Genomic DNA, 24,757 nt, shown 5'->3' with positions numbered 1-24,757 from the left:
GCCCCTAAACTTGTTTCATGCTACAAGCTTATGTAATGCATCGGTGCATGCTGCAATCGGAGAGATGGTGCATTGAACACAGTGAAAGGCAGAGCACAGTCCAACAGGCACTGTACCAACTACAGCATTTGGCCTTTGAAGCATTTTAACTGGTAATGTCACAACTACATTTGCAGGTCTCTAGTCTGGCAGTATTTTATAGCCCTCAACTGGACAAGTAATGTTGCCCTGAACAATTCACAGAACCTACAGTCTAACAATTTTTCCCAAAACCACAACTGAGAGAATAAAATGCTTTGGCTGCAGTGACCATGAGATGGCTGAGTTCAAGATCCTTAGGGCAGCAAGGAGGGTGCACAGTAAGCTCACTGTCCTGGGCTTCAGGAGAGCAGATTTTGGTTTCTTCAGGGATCTGCTTGGAAGAGGACCATGGGATATAACCCTGGAGGGAAGAGGGGCCTAAGAAAGCTGGTTAATATTCAAGGATCACCTCCTCCAAACTCAGGAGCGATGCATCCTGACAAAGAGGAAGTCAGGCAAAAATGCCAGGAGGCCTGCACGGATGAACGAGGAGTTCCTGGACAATTTCAAATGGAAAAAGGAAGCCTACAGAGGGTGGAAGCAAGGACAGGTAGCCTGAGAGGAATACAGAAAAATTGTTGAAGCAGCCACGGATTGGGTTAGGAAAGCTAAAGCCCAGAAAGAGTTAATTTTGGCCAGGGACATAAAGGGCGAGAAGAAAAGCTTCTATAGGTATGCCAGTGACAAAAGGAAGTGGGCCCTCTTTGGAAGGAAAGGGGAGACCTGGTCACCTGGGATATGGACAAGGCTGAGGTACTCAATGACTTTTTTACCTCAGTCTTCACTGGCAAGGGCTTTAGCCACACAGCTCAAGTCGCAGAAGGCAAAGGCAGGGACTGGGAGAATGAAGAATCGCCCACTATAGGAGAAGATCAGGTTTGAGACCATCTAAGTAATGTGAAGGTGCACAAGTCCATGGGACCTAATAAGATACATCCACAGGTCCTGAGGGAATGATGAGGGTAGATGAAGTTGCCAAGCCACTATCCATCATATTTGAGAAGTTGTGGCAGTCAGGTAAAGCTCCCACTGAATGGAAAAGGGGAAACATAACCCCCATTTTTAAGAAGAGAAAAAAGGAAGACCCAGGGAACTACAGGCCGGTCAGTATCATCCCTGTGCCTGGCAAGATCATGGAGCAGATCCTCCTAGAAACTACATTAAGGCACATGGAAAATGAGGTGATTGTTAACAGCCAACATGGCCTCACCAAGGGCAAGTCATACCTGACAAATCTGGTGGCCTTCTACGACAGGGTAACAGCATTGGTGGATAAGGGAAGAGCAACTGACAGAATCATAGAATGGTTCGGGTAGGAAGGGACCCTAAAGATCATCAAGTTCCAACCCCCCTGCCGTGGGCAGGGACACCTCCCACTGGATCAGGTATCATCTACCTGGACTTGTGAGCAAAGCATTTGACACTGTCCCACACAACATCCTTGTCTCTAAATTGGAGAGTTGTGGATTTGACAGACAAACCACTTGGCGGATAAGGAATTGGCTGGATGGTCGCACTCAAAGAGTTGTGGTCAACAGCTCTATGTCCAAGTGGTGGGCTGTGACAATTGGTGTTCCTTAGCAGTCGGTACTGAGACCAGTGCTGTTTAACATCTTTGTCAGAGACACGGACAGTGGGATAGAGTGCACCCTCAGAAAGTCTGCCCATGACACCAAGCTGTCTGGCGCGGTTGACACGCTGGAGGGAAGGGATGCCATTCAGAGGGACCTGGACAGGCTTGAGAGGTGGGATTGTGCAAATCTCATGAAGTTCAACTAGGCCAAGTGCAAGGTCCTACATCCAGGTCATGGCAGTCTCAGTCACAAATACAGGCTGGGCAGAGAATGGATTGAGAACAGCCCTGAGGAGAAGGACTTGGGACTGTTGGTTGATGGGAAGCTCAACATGAGCCGGCAATGCGCACTGGCATCCTAGAAAGCCAACCATATCCTGGGCTGCATCAAAAGAAGCATGGCCAGCAGCTCGAGGGAGGTGATTCTGTCCCTCTACTCTGCTCTGGTGAGACCCCACCTGGAGTGCTGCATCCAGCTCTGGGGCCCCCAACATAAGAACATGGACCTATTGGAGTGAGTCCAGAGGAGGCCCATGAAAACGATCAGAGGGCTGGAGCACCTCTTCTATGAAGACAGGCTGAGAGAGTTGCGGTTGTTCAGCCTGGAAAAGAGAAGGCTCCGAGGAGACCTTAGAGTGGCCTTTCAGTACCTGAAGGGGGCCTACAGGAAAGGTAGGGAGGGACTCTTTATCAGGGACTGTAGTGATAGGACAAGGGGTAACGGTTTTAAACTGAAAGAGGGGAAATTTAGATTAGATACTAGAAAGAAATTCTTTACTGTGAGGGTAGTGAGACACTGGAACAGGTTGCCCAGAGAAGTTGTGGATGCCCCATCCCTGGAGGTGTTCAAGGCTGGATGGGGCTTTGAGTAACCTGGACTACTGGAAGGTGTCCCAGCCCAGGGCAGAGGGGTCAGAACAAGATGATCTTTAAGGTCCCTTCCACCTTTAACCATTCTATGATTCTGTGAAAATTGATCTCTGCCACACTGCCCCTTTTGATTATGTGCTCAAGAGCTTGAATGGATTATTTAATGAAACAGTGCAATAAAGTACTTACAAAGTAGTGAAAGCGTGCAGGTGGTACAAAGAAATTGTTTAAATCAACATATGGAGGACCACTATTTGGCACAAAAGAACCAGAAATAATAGCCCACCAAGTGTCTCATCACAACAGACAAGTGCACTGGGGTGAAGCTTCTACTGGTAATGTTAAATTAGCCTTGCAGAACTGCCATGAAAATTTATCAGGCCAGCCAAGAAATCAACACTTATGCTTCCTTGTTGTGACAAGGAAGGGGAATTGTGTAGGAATGCATTCATTTGACTTATTTATTTGGGAGGGCAGAGATGAAATTATGTCCTTTAAAAGAGTAGATTATTTTAAGCTTCTGTGTAGGGCATTGCTTTCATAAAGAGGATCAATGGCTCCTCCTGCACCACCCCCGCAGCAGGCTAGCTGTTGCCTGGCATGCGTGTTTGTGAGTGGCTCAGAATGCACTTGGCGGGAATGTCACCCAGAGAGAGCAGGGTGCTTGTACCAGTCTGCCCCAAGATTAGTAGGTGGTGGTCCTTTGTGCAAGTAGTAATTTCAAACTGAGATACATCATTTTGGCTGTTGGCTCCTGGTGGTTTTTGAATGACTGTGTCACAAGCTCTGTCTTCTCCAAGCTTAAAACCAGAGGGCTATCTTTGACAGGATTATGTGGAAATGTGTGTTTCAGTGATTACAGTTACGTAAAAGGCTTGTGAAGGAAAGTCTCGCTACAATGAGGTTCACTTACTTTCCCTGTTAGCCTATATAGGTATGTTTCAGGATTTACTTCCAAATGTATAAAGAACTAATTGATGCAGCACAGGTTTCTCTACTCTGAACGTCGTCTTTTGCTTAAAAACGGGGAGTGAGGGCTTTTGATTTTACAATAAAATGTGTGGCTAGTGTTACTCCCCTGTCCTGACAAAAATCATAGACCATATTTTTAAGAATGTCTCCCCTCCGTGATATGTAATTCATACCTAGAATATTTCATCTGCCTTTGAATTTCACAAGTCATGTAATTAAGGTTTTTGTTTTGTTCTGCAAAGGACCCACAAAGCTATGCCTCCTAATCAGGATACAGTTTATTGTTAAAACGCAAACACAAACATACGGAGTCCTGCAAAAAGCACTATTTACACCTTCTTTTCTACCATATCCTCAACTGCAGCTCAAAAGTATTTAATGCAAACACCATCACATTTTTTCCTATCAGTCATAAAAATGCCATTACTCAAAGTTTGTCATGTAAGAATAGGGTCCATTTTGCTACAAATAAAATCTCATTCAATTAAAACAGCTATAGATGTATTTCTCTACCATACCTTTCATTTAGAAAGATTTCAAAGCAATATAGAAGCTGATTGTATTAGATCCATCTCCCAAGATGGAAACATCCAAGAAGAGGGACTTAGCTGCCATGCAAGACTTGAAGTTTTCCATCCCAGTCTTTAGGAGGCAGGAGGAATTTTAAAAGGCAGAATACATTATTTAAATTGGAAGTTAATGAGGGAACTGTGGTTAATATAGTTGACCACAAGTCAAGCCTCTGCTTGACTTGAACCACAGGAGGGAAAACGTAGGCTTGCAACCAGGTGGCACTGAAACAGCTCTGCGTTACATAAAAAAAAACCCTGTGGGAGAATGGCTAGCTGAGAAGGGTCACGTAGACATGATCCAGCTGGCCGAGCAAAAGCTTGAGAAACATCGGATTCAGCCCCCGTAACTACTGGGCTGGTAAAGACACCTCGTCCTTGACTATAATTGTTGTATGATAACAGAGAGGTTGCAGCTGCTCAGGCATGGGAAAAGAGGATGAAAGTAACTGTAAAGAAGGAACCAAGGGCGGAGTTGATCTTTCTAAGAACTAACCAATCATGAGCTTAACTTTTGTAATATGTATGAGCTAATTATGTTAGAACATAAAAGGCCACTGTGTGAATCAATAAACGAAGTTTGCTGATCACTCATATTGAGTGGCCCTGTCTTCCCTCCGTCGCGACAAATGGCGCCCGAACAGGGACCCTACAGAGGGCTGAACCTGCGAGCCACGGTCAACGGAGTCTCAGTGCTGGTCCTGTAAGCAGCGCAGGAGGCGAAAGGGATTAAAGGAAAAGGTCCCCGCGCCCAAGAGCGAAAGGGATTAAAGGAAAAGGTCCCCGCGCCCAGGAGCACCTATAGAGAGTGTCCTGCCGGCTACGCGCCGCCGAAGTCTGGAAGGCTGCAACAGCGCGCTGACGAAGGTATGAATAGACAAGCGGCGTATGATTTGCTCAAATGCTTTTTAGAAAAGCGGAGCATTTAGGGTATAGATAACGAAGGTATGAACAGACAAGCGGCGTACGATTTGCTCAAATGCTTTTTAGAAAAGCGGAGCGTTCAGGGTATAAATTGTAAAAGGGAGTTGCCTGGGTTATCAGCGTATGGAGTAGCGAGAGGTTGCTTTGATAATCCAGATACGGTTTTTGAACACGAGGAATGGCGTAAATATGAGGATAAATTGTTTGACAAAGTTATATGCGATAATAAATCAGCCAAAAAGTTGATAAAGCCATGGCGGGCAGTCGCTAACGCCCCGTTGCAAACCGAGTTGGAAAAAAAAAAAAAAAAAAAAAAAGAGAGAAAAAAGCCGTTCACTCAAAAAAAAAAAAAAAAAGGAATCCCTTCATATATGGGTATTAAGCAAGGAAGAGAGGAACCATTTGGTCTATTTATAGATCAAGTAGCAGATGCCATACAGGCGGCCGGGGTGCCCAATTATCTCAGAGGCACTATACTAAAGCAGTGTGCCATACAAAATAGTAATCCGGCCACACGCAACATCTTAGCTACATTGCCAGGGACATGGACTATCGAGGAAGGACTAGAAAGGATGGCTCAGGTACCGGTAGGGCCACAGGCAATGTTAGTTGAGGCAGTAAAGGAACTAGGGAATAGTTTAAAGGAACATGCGCAGGCTACGCAGAGTCAAGTTCTTGCAGCCCTTGCTCCTTTGCAAGCCTCCGTTCAACGATTAAATGCTAGTGAATCATCTCGCCCACGATGCTACCGTTGCGGCGCTGCTGGACACATCAGACGGAACTGCAACGCCGGCTCAGTATGGTGCAGAAACTGCCGGTCGGACAACCACAATGAGACTGCATGTCGCGCTTCTAAACCGGGAAACGGACGATTCAGCGGGAAAAGCCGCCCCGCGCCGACACAAAAAGTGGCTGCATATCCGGCAGCACTCAATCCCTTCAGCTCAGACCAGCCACAAGCGGAAGCCTCGGCTTGGACCTGGCAACAGCAGTAGATTGTACCCTGTTGGACTCAAAGCCTGTCAGCATTGCTACCGGCACACAGGGACCAATCTGTATCAATGGACAAGCTGTCGGAGCACTACTTATAGGCCGTTCATCGGCCACCATGCTGGGACTTAATGTGTTGGTGGGACTGATTGATAAAGATTACCACGGTGAGATCCAGATCATGGCCCACACGTTATTCCCACCGCTCTTCATCGCTAAAGGCACCAAGGTGGCGCAATTAATTCCCCTACCACATCTTGCGGGGGCCCTTCAACCGCTGCAGGAGCAACCTCGAGGGCAAGGTGGTTTTGGATCTACAGGACAAATGGCCTTGCTAACTATCGGCCTGCACCAACGGCCACGACGATCGGTTACGGTGCAGTACGGCGACCAAACCATCTCACTTGTCGCACTTTTGGATACTGGTGCCGATGTTTCTATAATCAGTACACGGAAATGGCCGGCTCAATGGCCGACCTACGCGAGCAGCGCCACGGTCGCGGGAGTAGGAGGATTGACCCTTGCTCGCAAATCACCCCTTCTACGATGGACCATAGGGGACAAGGTACCATCTGGGTTCCCAGCCGTTGGGTAAGGCCCGCCATCGACCACCCTGAAGTCACCGCTGAAGGTGACCCGACTAATCACCATAAACCAACAGACTGAGACCGCTGCGCCTGAGTGTGAACCACGAGGTCACAAAGACAGAAATTAATTGTACAATCTGTGGGGTCTGTAACCCCTAGGTATTATGTGCATGCTATTTGCTTAGAAGTTGAAACAGAGAAAATGGTTAATTTAGGTATAGAAAGCTTTATAGTAGTTGCCTTAGTTGTAAGCATAAGAGCCATCCCATATAGCGAGATGTTTGACCCACGAGAAAATGTGTGGATAACTTTAGCTCAATCACTCAACACGACCAGCTTTTGTGCAAGCCTAGCAACACCCCGCTCCCCATATACTACGTGCCTTATAGGGGTGCTCTTGGAGACTGGTTGGGTCTGTCCGGATGGCTGAGAAACCTTTTACAGACAGGATTGCTAGTCTTAATCATTGTACTAATAGCATTGCTTTGTGTGAGTTGTATGTTGTCTTGTATGAAAACCCTTGTGTTACGGATGTTTAACCAAGCCTGTGTCATTCAAAATAAAAACGGGGGAATTGTGGGAGAATGGCTAGCTGAGAAGGGTCACGTAGACATGATCCAGCTGGCCGAGCAAAAGCTTGAGAAACATCGGATTCAGCCCCCGTAACTACTGGGCTGGTAAAGACACCTCGTCCTTGACTATAATTGTTGTATGATAACAGAGAGGTTGCAGCTGCTCAGGCATGGGAAAAGAGGATGAAAGTAACTGTAAAGAAGGAACCAAGGGCGGAGTTGATCTTTCTAAGAACTAACCAATCATGAGCTTAACTTTTGTAATATGTATGAGCTAATTATGTTAGAACATAAAAGGCCACTGTGTGAATCAATAAACGAAGCTTGCTGATCACTCATATTGAGTGGCCCTGTCTTCCCTCCGTCGCGACAAAACCCTACATAAAGCACCCTATTGAAACACCGAACGTTTTCTTAATTCTAAGTTAGATAATTACACAAAAGATGCTCTTGGAACATTTATGTAACTGAGTTTACTCACTCAGCTCTGCTGGCTTCACAAAAATCTTTTGACCAGAGCTTTTATAATTACTGTACAGGAACTGGAAGTGGCACACAGGTACATGGTGGCATTTTGCCCAGCAGTCAAAAAAGGAAAGCAACAATGACTATTAGTTAACTAAAACTGTTAAAAATTTTAGTTTTTCTCTTTTTACCACTATTATTACAAAGCGATTCTGCTTCATAGAAAAGTTTTAAACTTTTTTGAATAAAGTTTAGTGTCCTGGCTGCAAAGTAAGAAAAAATAAGCTCTGGTTAAAGTACTGGTCTCTTCTCTGTTTAAAACAACATTTTCTAATAAAATACTAAAAAAACTTCTTATATTATGCATATTTTTGCCAAATATGTTATGTATATATATTTATAAACATATTAGACAAAACTATGAAAATAAGGTCCTGTACTTCAAGCTCTCAGAGAAAACAGATTAAACTTGACTATTGGAATAATTCGTGGCATACAGAAGTAAATAAAACCCCCAAAACCAGAGGCACTGCAAACTGGGATCTAGGAAGAAGAGTTCATTGTATGAAGTATTTTGGTCTGGATGCAGAGAACTACTCAAGGAAGAGTTTTGTTTGTATATTCTTATGTGGGCTGTATTCCTTATTCAGTTACTTGGCAAAGGCCTACAGTTTTATTTCTAGCAATACCAGATTTTTTTTTTTTAAGCAGTAAACCATAACTGTATGACAAACTAACAAAATGCAAGACTGCCCTGGGTTAGGCTATAAGCAGCAGACAAACCCATTCACTAATAAAATGCATTAGATACATGAATAATTTGACTTTGAAAAGGAGCTAACTTGGCAGATTCAGTATTCATACCACAGCATCAGACTCTAACCATTTTTCTGCTGATACGCTGGCCATGCAAGTACTGGGGCTCCTTTATACAGCAAAAAATAGCTCTGATACCGTGTAAGCATTTCGTATGGAAGCATAATTCTTGCAAACTCAAAACTACAGGACCCAAGCCATTTGAGAGAACTGGGGGTCTCAACACGGCATTGTCTCCCGACCTAGTACAGATAGGTGGAGACTTCATTTCTGCAATCAAATCAGCTGCTAGTCAGTACATACTCAGTACTTTTAAAGTCTTGGTGTACAAACAGTGCCAACTAAAAGCTATTACCTTACATTGTGGTAGAGAGTCTCACTATCTTTGCTCTCTGAAAGAAATTTCAAATGATAATTTTCGAACAAGGAAGAACATTAAGATTTTACTCATTTCCCTAATTGTCACTCAGATAAAAAACTTATGTTATAAACTTTTATTTCATATGGCAAAATGCAACTTCCATTACTGAGGTTACAGTTTGTTTGGCTGCAGATGTGTCACTTCATTCTCACAGAAACGATAAGAAAGAGATCTAAGAAGTTATACGTCTGCTACATGTTGCTGCCAACTGCTGACTGTGCTTCAAAGCTCTTTGTTAGCTGTATGAATCTAGTTTCTATAAAATGACAGTGATTTTCCATCATTTGCATGTTGTCATGCATGGTTTGTACTAGTGAAGAAATATCCAGTATAAGGCAGAGTACAATATGTGAAGTACTATTTTAGTTTCGCGATTTTTTAAATCAGTCATAATTTAGTGGATTTTAATTATTATTGTAAATCGTAGACTAAAAAAAAAGTGACACACAGGATTAAATTACAGAACTACGAGGTGATTCTCCGATCTCAGTATGGCGTCAAACAAAACTTTCTAACTGTAAATACACACGTATGTACTTAACCGTCCCCCATTTTCAATAAATTAATATTACACCTCCATTGAAGAATATTAATGAAATTTTGTCCTACCATATGATTTTTGTACTTAGGTTATTTCAAAATAATCTTTACTTCTGCCTTCCATGCTAACTTATTTGTCATGGAGTGAGTATTTCCAAAATTGCCACAAGTTTTATTGCAGTCAAATTGATGTATGTGTTTTTTTTTTTTTTTTTAAACAGTCACACTGGCATATTTAATGTAATTAATTTCATTTCATTCATGTGGCTACCAATGCATTTTCTAGGTATTTCTTTCACACCTACTGTATGAAAACATTGTCATGTTATTAGATGGCCACAGCCTGAACAATGCAACTTCAAAGGCATCAGGAGGACAAGAAAGGACATAATGTTATGGCTGGGTACAAAGATCAGTCTGCTTGTCAAAACATCAGAGGAATCTTATTTTAGCACTAAAACAAAATCAGTGAAAGCAAGTTACAGTGCTACTTTCTCAGGGGTGCCAAACTCTCTCAATTCTTAGTGTCTTGCAGGGAAGCTGTAGCTGCTCTGAAAAAGCAACCCTTAGGTCAATGGTAGGTGGTAAGATTAACTGGAAAAACAAAATATAAGTGTATAATGAAACAATACAAGCTGCTGTGCTGTCCTTAACTCACCTTGCTGCACCTAGAAATTTCAGGTATTGCAAAACAGCCCCAGATGCTGCACAGTACAAATTTTAATTGGTATCGAGATTAATCCTTCTTCTCTTCTCCCTGATTTACACCCCCTGCATCACACACAGGCCTCTTGTGAAGAACGATTCAAAAAGGCTCCCACCACTGCTAGCCAACATTATGCCTTATATGGCTAGAAAAAGTGCTACGGAAAGACTTAAGGTACTTTTTCCTCTCCAAAGACTCAACTCTGCCATCAGAGTACTGGCAGTCCTAGCATTGGGACAGCAAACTAGAAATTAAACTAGATTCCATGTAAAGCATCATCATCAGTCACTGGGGCAATCAATAAAAGCATCATTTTTCTCACAGTATCAATATGCTGCTTCCTATCCCACCCTCTAAAATGGCACAAACATAGCAATTTAAAAATAGTTGCTATGGGACTAATTTAGGATTTTTCTACATGAAACACAACAGTTTTCTCCTGTATCTTAAAATGCTGAACTTTCAGGTGGCCCAAAAGAAGACTAATCCTGAGGGATGATATTTAACTTACTCTTCTGTTATACATGTATATGGGCTTAGCACAGACTGTCAACAAAATGCTCTTTTTCAAAACCCTCCTCTAAATGAACACAAGCCAATGGATTTAGTGCAAAAGTTTGATTACATGTATGTGGGTTTCCACATCTGCGTGTTGTCAAGAGCTTACGTACAGCTTTGTGCACAGGACCCTCAGTCCTGGTAAAGTGGTATGATTTCTGGCACCCTACAGGAAGACAAGGTGTTTTAGGGACAAGTCAAGATAAATGATCTTGGAAAGGAGATAAGAAGCTGTTTAGGTGGGGAGAAAAACCAAAATGCTCTGTTTCCAGCTCTGGAGATTTTGCCAAACGTGTAATAACATCAGCATGGATCCCCAGTGTTTAGTTCCCTGCTTGGCTGCTGTCCCCAAGTGATCACGGGTTCTTGATCTCTGTGCACTAAGCTTCTGATCCATAGAGAACTACTGTTACTTTATTGCCAAGGGATGTTGTATTGTTAAATGCATGAAAAATAGAGATGAACTAAAAGGATACCTTTTTACAAGAGTTCCCCCTCCAGCATGTGGAATCACATCATTTCACAATAATCTCATTTTTTCATTTAAGGAAGCAGCTTTTAAGGTCCCATGGTTGCAAATGTACCAAAACCAGAACACAAATAAAGCAAAGATGTCATCATACATTCTCCAAAAAAGCAATACATCTTCCATATTTTCAGAAGAGCAATTTATCTTATAAAGCACTCATCCTTGTTATGGCCTATCAGCAGTGCTTCAGAAAAGTGGGTTCAGGCTTAGAATTTCTTTCTTAGGTGTGGCTGAACAACAAAACTGCCTAAACTTGGCAAACTTAGAAGCCCATATATTCATATACAGAGTTCATTACATATATATTTCTCACCTATAAAGAATTGCAACAGAAAAGCAGATTTTATTCTATGAATAGAAATGAACCACCTATTACATCACAGGCATTATATAGATCTCTGATGTGAAAGAGTGATTTAACAGGAATACAGGAATTGTGAACTCATCTCCTCACAGACTCTGTTAGAATTAAAAAAAAAAAAAGGAAAGAAAAAAAAAGGTGCTCACTCATATGTAAAAATCCATCTAACTTTCAAAAACACAGAGCACTGCTGTGGAGGCAGCAAACAGGCTAAAAGAAACTTTTCTCTGAATTAACTCAGAACAATTAAATAAGTATAGATTTCTTTTCCAATTAAAAAAGTGATATATGAGGTAATATTTAACACATTCTGAAGTTGGAAATATCTAAAATATTTTAATTGCTATAAACACGGAAGATTTTATAGGATTCACAGTATTTACCTCAGCGATCTCTATCCTTCTTGCAAGTTCATCAAGAGAAGAAAAGCTGTCATCTAGTGATAAAGCTTCCAGTGAGTTGCAAGATGCTCGTTCAGGTGAAATATTTGGAACCGTGTCAAAGTCCTCTTGGTTTGCTAAGTTTGCAAATGATTCTTCACTGTCTATTATGTTACCATTTAAAAATCTGAGAAATAAATCTTCTTGCTCTTCATTATTTACCTTCTCCTTGTGTCCTGCTGTTCTCTGTATTTCTTTGCATACTCGTGAATGGGCAGTACTCTCATGCTCAGATACTTTATTACATCCAGAGCATACATTTGGTACAGTTCTGACCCACGAAGATTTTTCATCATCATCACCATCATCACGCTGCTTCTGTTGCTGCTTTAAATCACTCTTCCCAAGCTGGCCACTAGCAATTTCTGGAGAGCTAGCAGCATGTTTTGATCTAAGCAGATTTCTATCAGCTTGCACATCTTTATCAGCAGGAACCAGATCAGTAGTCATATAATCAGCATCTGTTAAAACCAAAGCATCTACCATTGGCTCAGGAGGGAGTTGCACTCCAGGCTCCCCAGCTGCACCTTCTATTTTTTCTGCATCCTTGGAGAGCTGTCTTTCTCTCAGCTGCAAACTGTTATCTTTACCGGCATCCCCAGATGATAAACAGCCCGAAGAAGGCCTGCCCACTGTCCCTGTGGACTGGGCGTGTGGCTCCAATGTTGATTCAGCACTGCAGTGCTGCTCCTCCATGTGGTCCTTTCCTGCAGCTACCCAAAGGCTTGGTGCCTCTGTCCGTGTCTCGGTTTTGTTTTCACCTGGAGAACTGGCGTTCAGCTGTTTATCTTCTTTCTTTGGTCCAATGCCAGGACAAGTTTCAGTACCTAGGTGCAACAGGAAAAACAGTTCCAGCGTTTTTAAATGATTCAAAGCATCAGCCTGGGGCGGGGGGAAGAATATACTGTGATTTGATAACGTTGTAACCTAATGCTTTAAAACGTGCTCCCATAAAGGACAGGTATTTTATGTTGCAGTCATAATAAAAGTTTTGTTAGTAGTCTGAGAAGCTGACTCCTGATTCAGCAAAGTGTTTGCACACATTCTTGCAGGTCTCCTGAAAAAAGTTACTCCCATACTTCAAAGTAAAATATGTATATAAGTGTCTTTCTGAACAGCCACGTTTCTTCCAAAGCACATTTTAGGTGAGTGCATCTCATGGAGGCCTGGAGCTCAGCCAAATGCAATTACCGAAAACTGTATTTTGATGCTAGTGTATCTATCACGCAGGGAGATATCTGCATTTCCTTTAAAGAAACAAAAACCATACCAATTTAATAAATTTTAAATTCAATTCTTTTAAGTGGGTAACCAGCTCCTTTGGTTACTGCTAAATTAAATATCCAATTACAATATTTTACATAATGGACTGCATAAAAAGATGTTGCTTTTTGGATAGGTAAGTTAGTTTACATATTAAAAAATGCAATTGAATGCTGCTTATTTCTGTATTCACATTTACAACACAAATGAAAACTGATTTTTCTTATCTAAAACTTCAGAGAGAAACACGGTGAATTCTACATAGCTTGTGAATTCACCTACTATTGGCATGATCTGCTGATGAAGGAGTATATGGTTAGCCCAGGTTGTCAATAAAATTATTACACATTTGTCATTATAAGAAGCTGAAAGGCAAATCTCCCCTTTCAAGCTTATGAAGAGGGAAAGGGGGCATTTCGTATTAGAATACTAAAGCAAGCTAGCTATGACAGAAACTTTCTTGTCCATATTTTAATAAAAACTAAGTTAAGAATATGTTATAGTAGGACTACTGTTACAGTAATAGCCTCAAACAACAAATTAATAGCTCCAGAGAACGCTCATTTGCATTTTTTTGTCATAGTGAAAAGCAGAAAGGTCTTATGAACAGATTAATGAAGAGATCAAACAACGCCCATATTAAATAAATACGTTCTCACAAGAATGACTGAAGATCTCTATGCCAATATTATCCTTCCTTACCTGTTAAAACCTCACTTAATATCTGAGCAATTTCCTGAATTTGTTACATGAAACAGGGTCATATTCGTTAGTCTTTAAAGAAATGTTTGCATTAATTCATCGTATCGAACAATTATTAAATTCTAAACCAGCCCCATTTTAAAGCATAATGAAAGAAAAGGTCGCATGGAAAGGAAGCATAGGCTTGGAAATTGAAAAAGAGAATATCCAACCATATCAAAATGCAGAAAAAAGAAAATCAGAACAACATTAACAGATAGAAGGGGTACGGGGAACCTAACTTCTGTAAAACACTGAAAGAAGAAATGGGTATGAGACAGGGACTTTTTGAAAATTAGACACAGATGAGTAGATAGCTCAAGGGATTTGTAACGGGATACTGAGCCCTTCACATATAGGTCATGAGTTCAAAGACAGCCTGGATTATTGGTACAAGATTTTGTTACCATCTGTCAATTTTTCCTAGTGGATACATCCACCTTACAACAGGCATCTTTGATGACAGCCCCAATTGCAACAAAGATTAAATGGAATTGGAAATTAAATCACATTCTTTACCATAAAAGGTGGCCCTTGAGTTTAGGGCTCTGTTCCTAAGGAAGTAATAAAGGACGGCAGCATTGTTATCTAAGTACAGCCGTACAGGAACTGAAATGTAACGATCATTGATACATTCCACATCAAATTTTCAGCAGCTTTCAATATTTTCTTTACACCTACTTCAAAACACCTGCTTTAGACAACCCATGCCCACTATAGACTCAAGGCAAGTTAAGACAAATATTCAAACACTTAATTAGAAAAGATGCTTTTTCTTACTAAGTTAAATGAAGACATATGTGGCAGTAATATTTATCTGACCGTCAAAGATATAACAAAGTGTCTACTGAAAATTTTCTAGCAACAAAAGCACTTACAGTAATTTAAGAAATGTTTCTTCACCAGAGTTTCTTTAACATTGACATTTGCTTTGTTCATCACAGAAATGCGTAGCCAGAACTTTTTTGTTCTGTAAATCCAAGACAGCCTGGCAGAGAGAGTACTGACCTATGGCATTCTACCATTGGAGAATTCATACTTCTCCATCTTTGTTCCTCTTCCCATTTAAAAACAAATCCCACATGACCTAAAAGAAAACGGGGTATAAGCAGTTTCTCCTACCTTGGAAACAGGTCTATATGTACACTATGTACTTAATTAACACTAAGGCTATTAAGGCTTTCAGTCAGAAACTGAAGAAATTAATGGCTATAGGATGTATCAGATCTTATCTTCTAATATACACACATAGCTTTAAGGGCCCAGTTCTCTCTGTTGGTAGACTCGAAAAGAAAACCTACCAGAAAGGAAAATGTAACAGAACAGATCATTCACAACTCTTGCTCAGAAGGGCAGAAAACTAATTCAGTGACTCTCACAGGAATCTTGACTAGCCAAACTTCTTATAAAGCCACTTCTTGGTCATGGTATCCCCAGAAGAGAAGAACCATGAATTCCTAGGATCAGCTGCCTACAGAGGCTCAAACTGTTACCAAATGTTTGCAATAAGTCAATGGAGTAATTTTTGCTTTAGATTAGTAAGGAAGTGTGATTTTACTTCAAAAATGCTACCATAGTGCAGGGCAATCATCTCTACAATGTAATATATATCTCTCTATCTCTGCTTCTTCTTATTGATAATTGCTAGACGAATTCTTATTTTGGGTATATGAATTCATGTGAAGGACAGTCTTCAAACCACTTGAGAATTTCCTTTTCCTGTCTTACTGTAAGTCAGACTTCTACTACCAGCAGCTAAGGGAGTTAAGTAGTTCTTCCTGCAGATTGGCAGATAAATTTCTAAGAGAAGAAGAAAAAGTTTACACATTTTCTTCTCATTTTTCTCAATGTAGAGAAAAAAACCCACCCAAAAAGCAGAAGACAAGCATTCTAAGTTTTCAACGAAAATGCCCATGCATTTAGGCTAATGCTGAATAACTTAGTTAAAATATTAGCTACTGTGTGGTTATTATAGCATCGGATTCTGCTGAGGTTCAGGCAAAATCAAGAAGCCACCCCAAATGTCCATATTGCTTCTAGTCTTGAGCTGGCTCAGCTACAGCTTGAATATTTTTTGAAAAGCACTGAGCTGTGTGTCCAAATTCAGAGTAATGTATCATCTTTGTCCAATTTCTGTATTAGTTCATACAGACACCTTCCCTACCCAAAACCTTCTAACTGCAACGAAACACATTCGGCCCCATGCCGCTAACGCGTTGACTCAGTGAAGGGCAACAGCAGCTAATTGATCACACACTGCCTTAACAGACCAATGAACCTGTCAGGGTGCTTCCTCAAGAATGTCCTAATCTTGTGAAAAGCATCATTTGCAAATCTTAAGCATTTAAACTTGAGTTAGGCTTGAAATATTCATATCTTTGTATTGAAAAAGTATTTACTACTGCTGGAAAGTTCTCAGCAGAAAGGCTTTCCATGGGATGACACAACTTAACTCATTTACAAACATTTCACAGGAACCTAAAGATTTTGATGACATTTTGACAAGACTTACATTAAGAGAAAGGCACGAAAAAACACCCATTTACAACATTAGTTACTCCCCCATTAAGTTTAATATGTCAAGATGTTGTACTACAGTGTTCTAACATCGACACAAAATGCTCCTTAACTCAGAAGTTTCAAATGTTCAGAAGTTCTGCTGTCCAGAAAGCTTTTGTTCCCACTTGGAATAAAAACAGTGGAAAAATTATAAGCGCCTACTTTTTTTTTCATGGGAATTTCCAACCATCCAAAAATAAAAAGCATTGGGTTCTTTTAATGTGCTTTCTGAGCTGTAGAACATGTTTATTCTATGTTTTCAGTGTTTTATATTTAGCTAGGTTACAAGAACAAAGAGAGAGGAAAGGCAGTATAGGGGTCATGGTAAAAGAGGATGAAGACGGGGAGGATCCACACATGTAGAGAACTGTGACTCAGTATCTTCATTAATTCCTGATTCTCCTGAACATCCTGGCTGATACATACTTGTAGGATAGTTTAGGTTGAAAGGGACCTGAGGGCACTTTGGCCAACCCTCATCTTGTGCGAAATTCTGAGGAAAGGTACTCAGTTTAGGCCAATTTTGGCAACTGGAACGTGGCCAAAAAAAAAAAAAAAAGAAAAACTTTTTGCTCTTTTGAGAGGAGAGATAAAGCACAGCCTAAACCAACAGTCTTTCCCCCTCTATCTCAATTTTAACAATTCATTAATTTGCAAATGTTTCATAAGAACTCATGATCCTAACAAACTACTCAAACAAAACAGTCACTGCCCCAAGGCAAGAGGAGTAAAATGAAGCTGACAGAAAAGTGTCTACTGAAATATATTAACTGAAGCATGTTTTTCTTTTCAAGACCCCCCAAAAGCTTCCTAATTTTCTGTGCTGGCACAGGAAAATGTGTCTTTAAATCACTACATCACATGTAATTTAAAATAGTTACTAATACTGTTCACCATACTGAATTGCCACAACTCAGAATATTTGTCGTCAGATTTCCTTATATTTTATACATATAAATTATGGACCTTATCTCTAGTTTTACAAATTTTTGTAGCTTGTTAGGCTGCTATAAATGCATACACATTTAAAAGACATTTTTGGTGGAGGCTAGAATTACTTTAATTAAAATTCTGAGTATCAATGACTAATTAAAAATTGCATAGTAAGTCCATTGTGCAGTTGTGAAAAAAATTAGGGTTTGCACAAATGGATGAATCTGTGGGAATCCAACAAATGCTGTAGCTTCAAATGAAATAGCTTCAGCGTATTTATAGCAGTACATCAGTACAGGATAACAGGTAAAACAAATGTATGCACACGTACATACACACACATACCTGATTTAAAAGCAGCAGTTTCACTTTCCTTTAAATTTTTTGATTCCATTAACTGAAGCAAACAACCGCTTTCCCATGAATTTTCTGCAGCTACTAGCTGTAAAATATGATATTATTTCCTGTAATTTTTGGAATTAAACAGGAACACTGTGACTTTTTGATACATCCAAATTTCAAACAGTTTCTATACTAAACTGGAAAGATTATATCTAATAACATTAAAGATAAATTTATTAGCAATCTTTGACAAAGCAGAATTCAATTAAACAGCTGCTTACCTTATTTTTGGATGCCTGTGGCCTGTAGCAATAAAGAAAACAGGAATAAATTAAACAACTTCATAGCAACATTCTTCATAACAAGTGTCACAGAAATCTTACAAGCCTTTGCTCTGCTTTGATATTAACATAGAACTTTTCTTACATTGAAACAGCGTCAGCATGCTAAGCACACTGTTAAGCACAGATCTGTACCATATGTGAATATCATCAGAAGTCCAATTAGCCCCAACATTGCTCCACCTAATTGAGAAAGCAGTCATAAGAAAATGTACTGCAATGTATCAAGCAATCTAAATTCCTGTAGAACTTTACGCTTAGAAGGAACTCTACCAACTCTAATCATGTAAGGACTCAGTATCTCCAAGTATTAAAAATACTAATCACTATAACAGAGACTGAGGAATGGGAGAAAACCCACAAAAGGTATTTCCCCCTCCACAGACTGTTCACATTGGGACACATTTTCTGGGTTCTGTAAGATACAGCAGCTCCCACCGATTCCATTGGGATTCACAGGTGAGTCAGCACTGCTAACAGCCAGTGCAGACTTTGCAAACCATATAGAGATTCATGCACGATGTATTTCATCATGCACAATCTGTCTTGCAGCCTTTCATACAGCAATGAAGATAAAATGGTGAGCATTTTGTTTAAAGCCACTGAAAAAAAAAAAGGAGAGACAAGAGGGAAAAGTACTGATGTTCATATTCTGATATGTACTGATATTCTGAAAAGTACTGATATTCATATTCAAGCTGCATTGACTTTTAAATTTTACCATTTAAACTTCAAATAAGGGACATTCAAAACTATCTTTAAAGAACAAATACATCCAATATGTAGCTGCAGACCTTGAGTATCAGAAAAAGTTACATTACTTCCAATTACAAAAGCAAAATGCTCACATTTTCTGAGGCCTGCATGTTATTCATTAAAAATTAAAGTATAATTTTAATTACAAAATAAATTGAGATTAAATCTTAGGAAAATAAATATATGAAACAATAAAAGCAAATAGGTTTTTGCCTAGAGAGCGTGGAAGAGTAATAATATCAAATACAGAGAACTAACCATGGCAAATGAACACAAGCCTAAATTTTTATCAAATTGAAGGGTTTCTCAGAATAGGGAATGACGTTTCATAAGTGAAATTTTGCATTTAAAGGTGAGACTGCACAGATGAATTAGAAGGAGAAAGCAGAGTTATTCTCAACAAGGTGACAATTGAGGTGACAATCGGGAGGTGCTGCTAGTTGCAGCATCTAAGTCGTAATAAACTTGAATCTTAATCTTTTTATGGGCTTGCAAGGTCATGTGCAAGGAAATGTAGGCTGAGGAGCCCTGCAGGCACTCACAGTGCAATCTCTCAGTAGCAGCAGGTTGTGGGTGTGAACATGCAGCTATGGTGCTGGAGCTGCTTCCTCCCGATGTGGAAGTGCAAGCATATGCTTTCCAGAGGCTCCCTCCCAAACACAGTCACATTATAAAAAAAACAATTCCTGCCTGGATTCTGGCAGCCAGCCTGGGGGTTTTCAAACTTCTTTATGGTCACTCAGAAGAAAAAGAATGTGGAAGCCCAATTATATTCTCTATAAACATCAGCAGCATTTTGGCTTTTGTTGCATCCAGACTAAGCCAATGCAAACGTATATGAAAAAGTTCTCTCTCCCCATCTGATTGCGAACGTCTCCCCTCTCACAGGTTGGTCTTTTCACAGCCTTTGAATGTGTTTAGTTTCCTTATTATTGTTGGCTCATCATTTTTCAGTGGCAGCTGGTAGAATTTTTTCTATCTGTCCCTTAAACTCAATGTCTAGTTGGTAGGACACTCACCCATGAAATAACAGATCTCCTTCCTGATGGTTACAATCCCCTACGTGTACCTGCCCAGAAGAGCACCCTAAGCGCTGCCCAAAAGTTAGTGATATTGTGATATACCGATTCAGGAGGCTGACACATCAGGCAAAGCAGGTATGAACTATGATTTCACAGCTTTTCAGAACGCTGCCACACCAGGGAACTACAGAATAGCCGCTTCATAGTGTTTATGCAACCCATATGAAATCAACAGAAGATAACAAGAATGACTTAAGGCATTACGGAATTATCGTAAAATGTGGAAAATTTGGGAATAAGATCCTATAGGGTAGATGTGACTGCTGGAGTCTGAGATGTTGGGCAATTGCATTTAAAAACAATTATTAAAACAATAGGTATAGACGCAATCACCACCATCAGTTCTACAGTCTCTCTCTTCCTAAATTAACACTACTCAGTTTTCACTTTCACTGAAAATACTTACAAATTGACTCAAAACTCTATTTCTGGCTAAATAAAGATTTGCTGAAAACAGCACAGATCTAGTCCATTCCTCAAACCACATTAAAACATGGAAACATTTGAGTTACTTATCAAAAAGAATCACCACTTTATAACCAAATTCACTGAAGTCAACTGGATGCAACTTTCATTTTGAGATTGACTATTTTGAAACACCTCTATACTGGCAAGTAGACAACAGTTGTGCTAACATATTAGTACTGGAAGGGTAATAATATATTCTTATACGTACTGTTGATGCGAAGAGCAAACTCTAGTAAGCTTTTCCAGCTCTTCACCACTCAGTTCTTTAGCTGAATTCCTCAGTGTTGTAACTGGACTATGAACTGCTGTTTTCCATTTTCTTTCTAAATTAAATCAAAATCATTTTTACACGAAGTATTATAAAAGTAGTATTTATTTATCGTAAAACATGTATGTGAAACTTAATAATGGAGAAATATTGACAACTCTTCTGTGTAAGCTCTACAACCTTGTTTCAGACTATGCAAAAAAGCACTGTATTTTTTCACAACACACTTTATTTTCATCACATCAGATTCACCAACCCTAAACAAAAAACAAGCTCAAATCAACTGTGGATCAAAGTCTCAATTAATATAATAAATAATGACAAACTATTTGCACCTGTTTCATTAGACGTATGAGAAGAAATCCAAAGCAGGAATACTTTTCTTGTAACAAGCTCAGAGAAATTCTGATATAAATGCTGCTTTTGTGATGTAACATTTTTAAGCTGGAAAAATGTATATTCTATGATTTAGAAACACAAAACAAATTAACTCACTCTTCTACTGTACTAGTTTAGCCTGTACTCACCCCACTGCTCCTGTATGGAAGAAAGATTTGCAAGTAGCTGTTCATGATACAGTTTTTCGAGCTGAATGAACTTCATTGCCTTCTCATCTGAATGGAAGGTTAAAGAAAAATTCACATGTATATGGGCACGTTATGATCTATTTACATTTGGCACCATATTTGAAAGGGTAATCATTATGTACCTGAAATTCAACATAACTGAATTAGAATGAATAATGGCTAGCATCCAGATTCCTGTGCAAGGAAGCAAATAATAGCAGACACAAAAACAGCAAGTAAGAAGTAAAATAAGTTGAGAAAAGTTCCAAAAATGAAAACCCTATTCTCTTCAGCAGTCATCTCTTCCCACATGCTTTAAGTTCAACAAAAGTTCTTCTAGAAAAGAAACGAGCAAAATGTTATTATGACAACCCTTATCAGAAAATGAAATCTCTTAGAAATGAAAAGCAGAACAATTATATAAATATGAAACACTTATACAAATAGGAATACGTATCTCAAGAAATACAATTATATGTCAATAACCATAACTAACTCAAAATACGGCTCCTTTCTACTACCCAGCTGGAGATAGCACATTTAAAAAATTTCCCCAACAAACTTTCAAAAAATACCCTCCTCCTTTTTCAATTATTGTATGCAATGCTGTTGGACAGCTGAGTTCACCCTTTGTCTTCTTTCTGAAGATTCTTACTTTTCTTCTATATGGAAAACTCTTTCACCTTAGAGTTATCAATATATTCACAAAGGTATACTGATAGTTAAATATTCACTAATAGTCAGGATAATTCTAGTTCCGTTAAGCCTGATTGTTACTTGTTCTGTTTAAAACCATGCTTTGCCAGCTATTTGAAATCTAATTCTACAGTATAACAAGGATGGAAGTACAATGAATGAGGTTCTTAGTAATATAGAAAAAATATTTTCTATTATTCACGCTAATTAAAATACTGGAGTAATTATTACAAAAACACAACCAGTAGTTGTTATTCTTGTTAGCCTCATGCAATTATACTAATGGAAAGAATATTCTCTGCCTTCAAGAAATCTGTTATTAGAAACAGAATTACAGATCAGAGGGATAGCCCTAGAGGATCACAGCAACAAATCATGAATTATTGTGAATATGAAGTTCTACACTGGATGAATTAAAATGCCTGCCACGGATAATTAATATAGTGCAACATGATCAAGCAAGTTCTTTATTAACATCAGGAAACTGATGGTTGCAAGTACAGAGGAGACATCCTTCATAAATATGTATTATATAGCGGTGTTGAATTCCACGCATCAGGTGTACACTGCATTAAAAATATTTCCTTTGATCAGCTTTAAATCCAGTGCCCTTTGGTTAAAGCAACTGCTACGAAAGAGAAACAACTGTCTTTCTATCACACTGTTGAATGCATTTTAAATTTACTGTATTTCCCCCTGCAGAGCCATATAATTTGCTAAAGAATTTTTCCATTCCTTTAATTTGTGCTGTTTATTTTGTATCTTCTGATGGAAGCTTTTGAATTAGGACAACCAAGACAGAAGTAAAATCTTCTAAGACAGTGAAGGATATTTTATTTTACGCGTTGCTTTTATAATAGTGCAACAATTACTTCTCTGGTTTTGTACTACAGGCTAATGTAATTTGGCTAGGTTTCCAGGTTTCTTATGCTTTGTTATTTAACCGTTATAATTGCCTATTTGCTGTATTTTGTTTGTAATAAATTACATAATAAAGAAATAATCTGTATGCACAGGTTTTGTAACTTATAACGCACCTTAGTGAATCACATATACCTTAAGGGCTTACCACTCTTGCCTCTTCTTTTTATAGTCTGATCGTTTTCCATTAAAAGCAAACAGTGGAAAACCCAGTCCACCTTTTCTAAAAATATAATTTCACTTTAAGGTTTAATATGATTATCCTCTCCCCCAATTACTGAAATTTATCAGAGTAATTAGCATCAGTTCAACTATTATAACCTTTTGACCAAACTTATTTGTATTATCTAGTAACAAATCAAAATAACCTGGACCATTGAACTAGCTGTTCCCAGAAGCAATTACCCATAGTTTCCTATGAGAGTTTCTCAAACTACCTTGATACGATTTTGACTAATTAGCATTTGCCAAAGAACATGTTGTTATTGTCTGCAGGTTGCTGATCTCCCTTAGCTCAGGGTGTTTGGTATTTTTATTCTAATCTAGAACTTGTAGTACCTATCCTAATCAACTGCTGTGATAATTTTGTTCTTACTATAACAGTGCCCTATTTGATATAATAGAACACATACCCTATCTAGATTGGACATATTCCCAGTTACTAATACTTAAACCAGAACTTTTCCTATAAAAACAGAAGTTCTTTGAAAATATTTTCTTACTTCCTTGCTTGTGCACAACTACTAATGATCATATCAGTACAGCTTTTGGAAGTGGATTTATTACTTAACTCATATTCCAGCTGTCTGATTAAGAAGGACTTGCTAACATATTTTATATTCACTCATGGATAAATTACTGCTGTTCGCTTCTTTCTAACTCTGACACACAACCTGTGAGTCAACAGTAATGCACTTGTCTTTTATGTTTTATCATGCCAGATTATTTTAATATTGCGTAACAATTTCTCCAAGTAAAAGGATACATTCCTCCTCTTGAAAATAGGTTTCAGCTATCTGCAAAAGTAAAAAAAAAAGTAAAAAACTAGGATTCTGTAATTGTCATGAGACTGTTAAGGATATAGCATGAACTTTTAATCATGGTTTTAAATATTTGTTTTGCAGGTTCATATTTAGTTTGAACAAAATGCGAATCCAGTCTAAATGCATGTATTCTTATTCTAGGAAAGATGGTTAAAAACAATATCAAACAACACAGAAATATGAAGTCCTTTCTCACAAATGGATTTACCCAAACGTTAGTTGGGTTTTATTCTTGTAACAACAACAAACATTTATTTCAGAAACATTTTTGATGATCATATTAGAAAGTTTTAAAATAACCTGGAACAGAAGTATCGTGTTTACTGATATGAGCTGAAGAGTTTGAATTCTGTTAGTGACGATTGCTTCATTATGTTTGACCAAATTAAGATCATTGCTGAGCTCTCCTGACCATTACAGTATGGTGTGATAAAATGGAGAAACAGAGGTTTCCTGACTGGTGAGAAAAGAACTATCTCTGGATAAAAGACACTAAAAATATCACCTATGGCAGCATCGGAGACATACCAATGACCTTCCTGTTTTTAATAAATATTTACAATAAATAATTACAATAAATATTTCAAATATATAGAATTTGAAATATTTACAATATGAGTATTTGAAACTCATGAGATAAACATAAAAGGACTCAAGTTCTCCATTTTTTTCCTGTATTACTCCTAATCCACCCACAGAAACCAGACGATACCATTGCAGCAGCCTTCTGCTACTTCCTTTCCTGAAGATGCTCTTCTGTGTTAAAGAGATTTAAAGATCCTCTACCTCGTGTCAGTTCACTAA

General features: G+C 39.0%; 1 protein-coding gene across 2 annotated transcripts in view; it reads right to left on the bottom strand.

Annotated features, from left to right (window-relative positions):
• Window positions 1-24,757, bottom strand: part of CNST (consortin, connexin sorting protein) — a 58,438-nt gene that overhangs the window by 6,640 nt on the left and 27,041 nt on the right. For both annotated transcript variants that reach the window (XM_074168659.1, XM_074168660.1), the window contains exons 5-10: window positions 23,896-23,926; window positions 21,255-21,341; window positions 20,668-20,782; window positions 18,094-18,115; window positions 17,816-17,912; window positions 11,918-12,801 (exon numbers count right to left, since the gene is read on the bottom strand). In XM_074168659.1, coding sequence (XP_074024760.1) covers window positions 11,918-12,801; window positions 17,816-17,912; window positions 18,094-18,115; window positions 20,668-20,782; window positions 21,255-21,341; window positions 23,896-23,926 — 1,236 coding nt within the window. The remainder of the gene's footprint in view (window positions 1-11,917; window positions 12,802-17,815; window positions 17,913-18,093; window positions 18,116-20,667; window positions 20,783-21,254; window positions 21,342-23,895; window positions 23,927-24,757) is intronic.

This window comes from Numenius arquata, chromosome 2 (assembly GCF_964106895.1).
Source record: "Numenius arquata chromosome 2, bNumArq3.hap1.1, whole genome shotgun sequence".
NCBI classification, from domain to species: Eukaryota; Metazoa; Chordata; class Aves; order Charadriiformes; family Scolopacidae; genus Numenius; species Numenius arquata.
The sequence above is the reverse complement of the archived record's forward strand: the minus strand, read 5'-3'. Positions and strand labels throughout refer to the sequence as shown.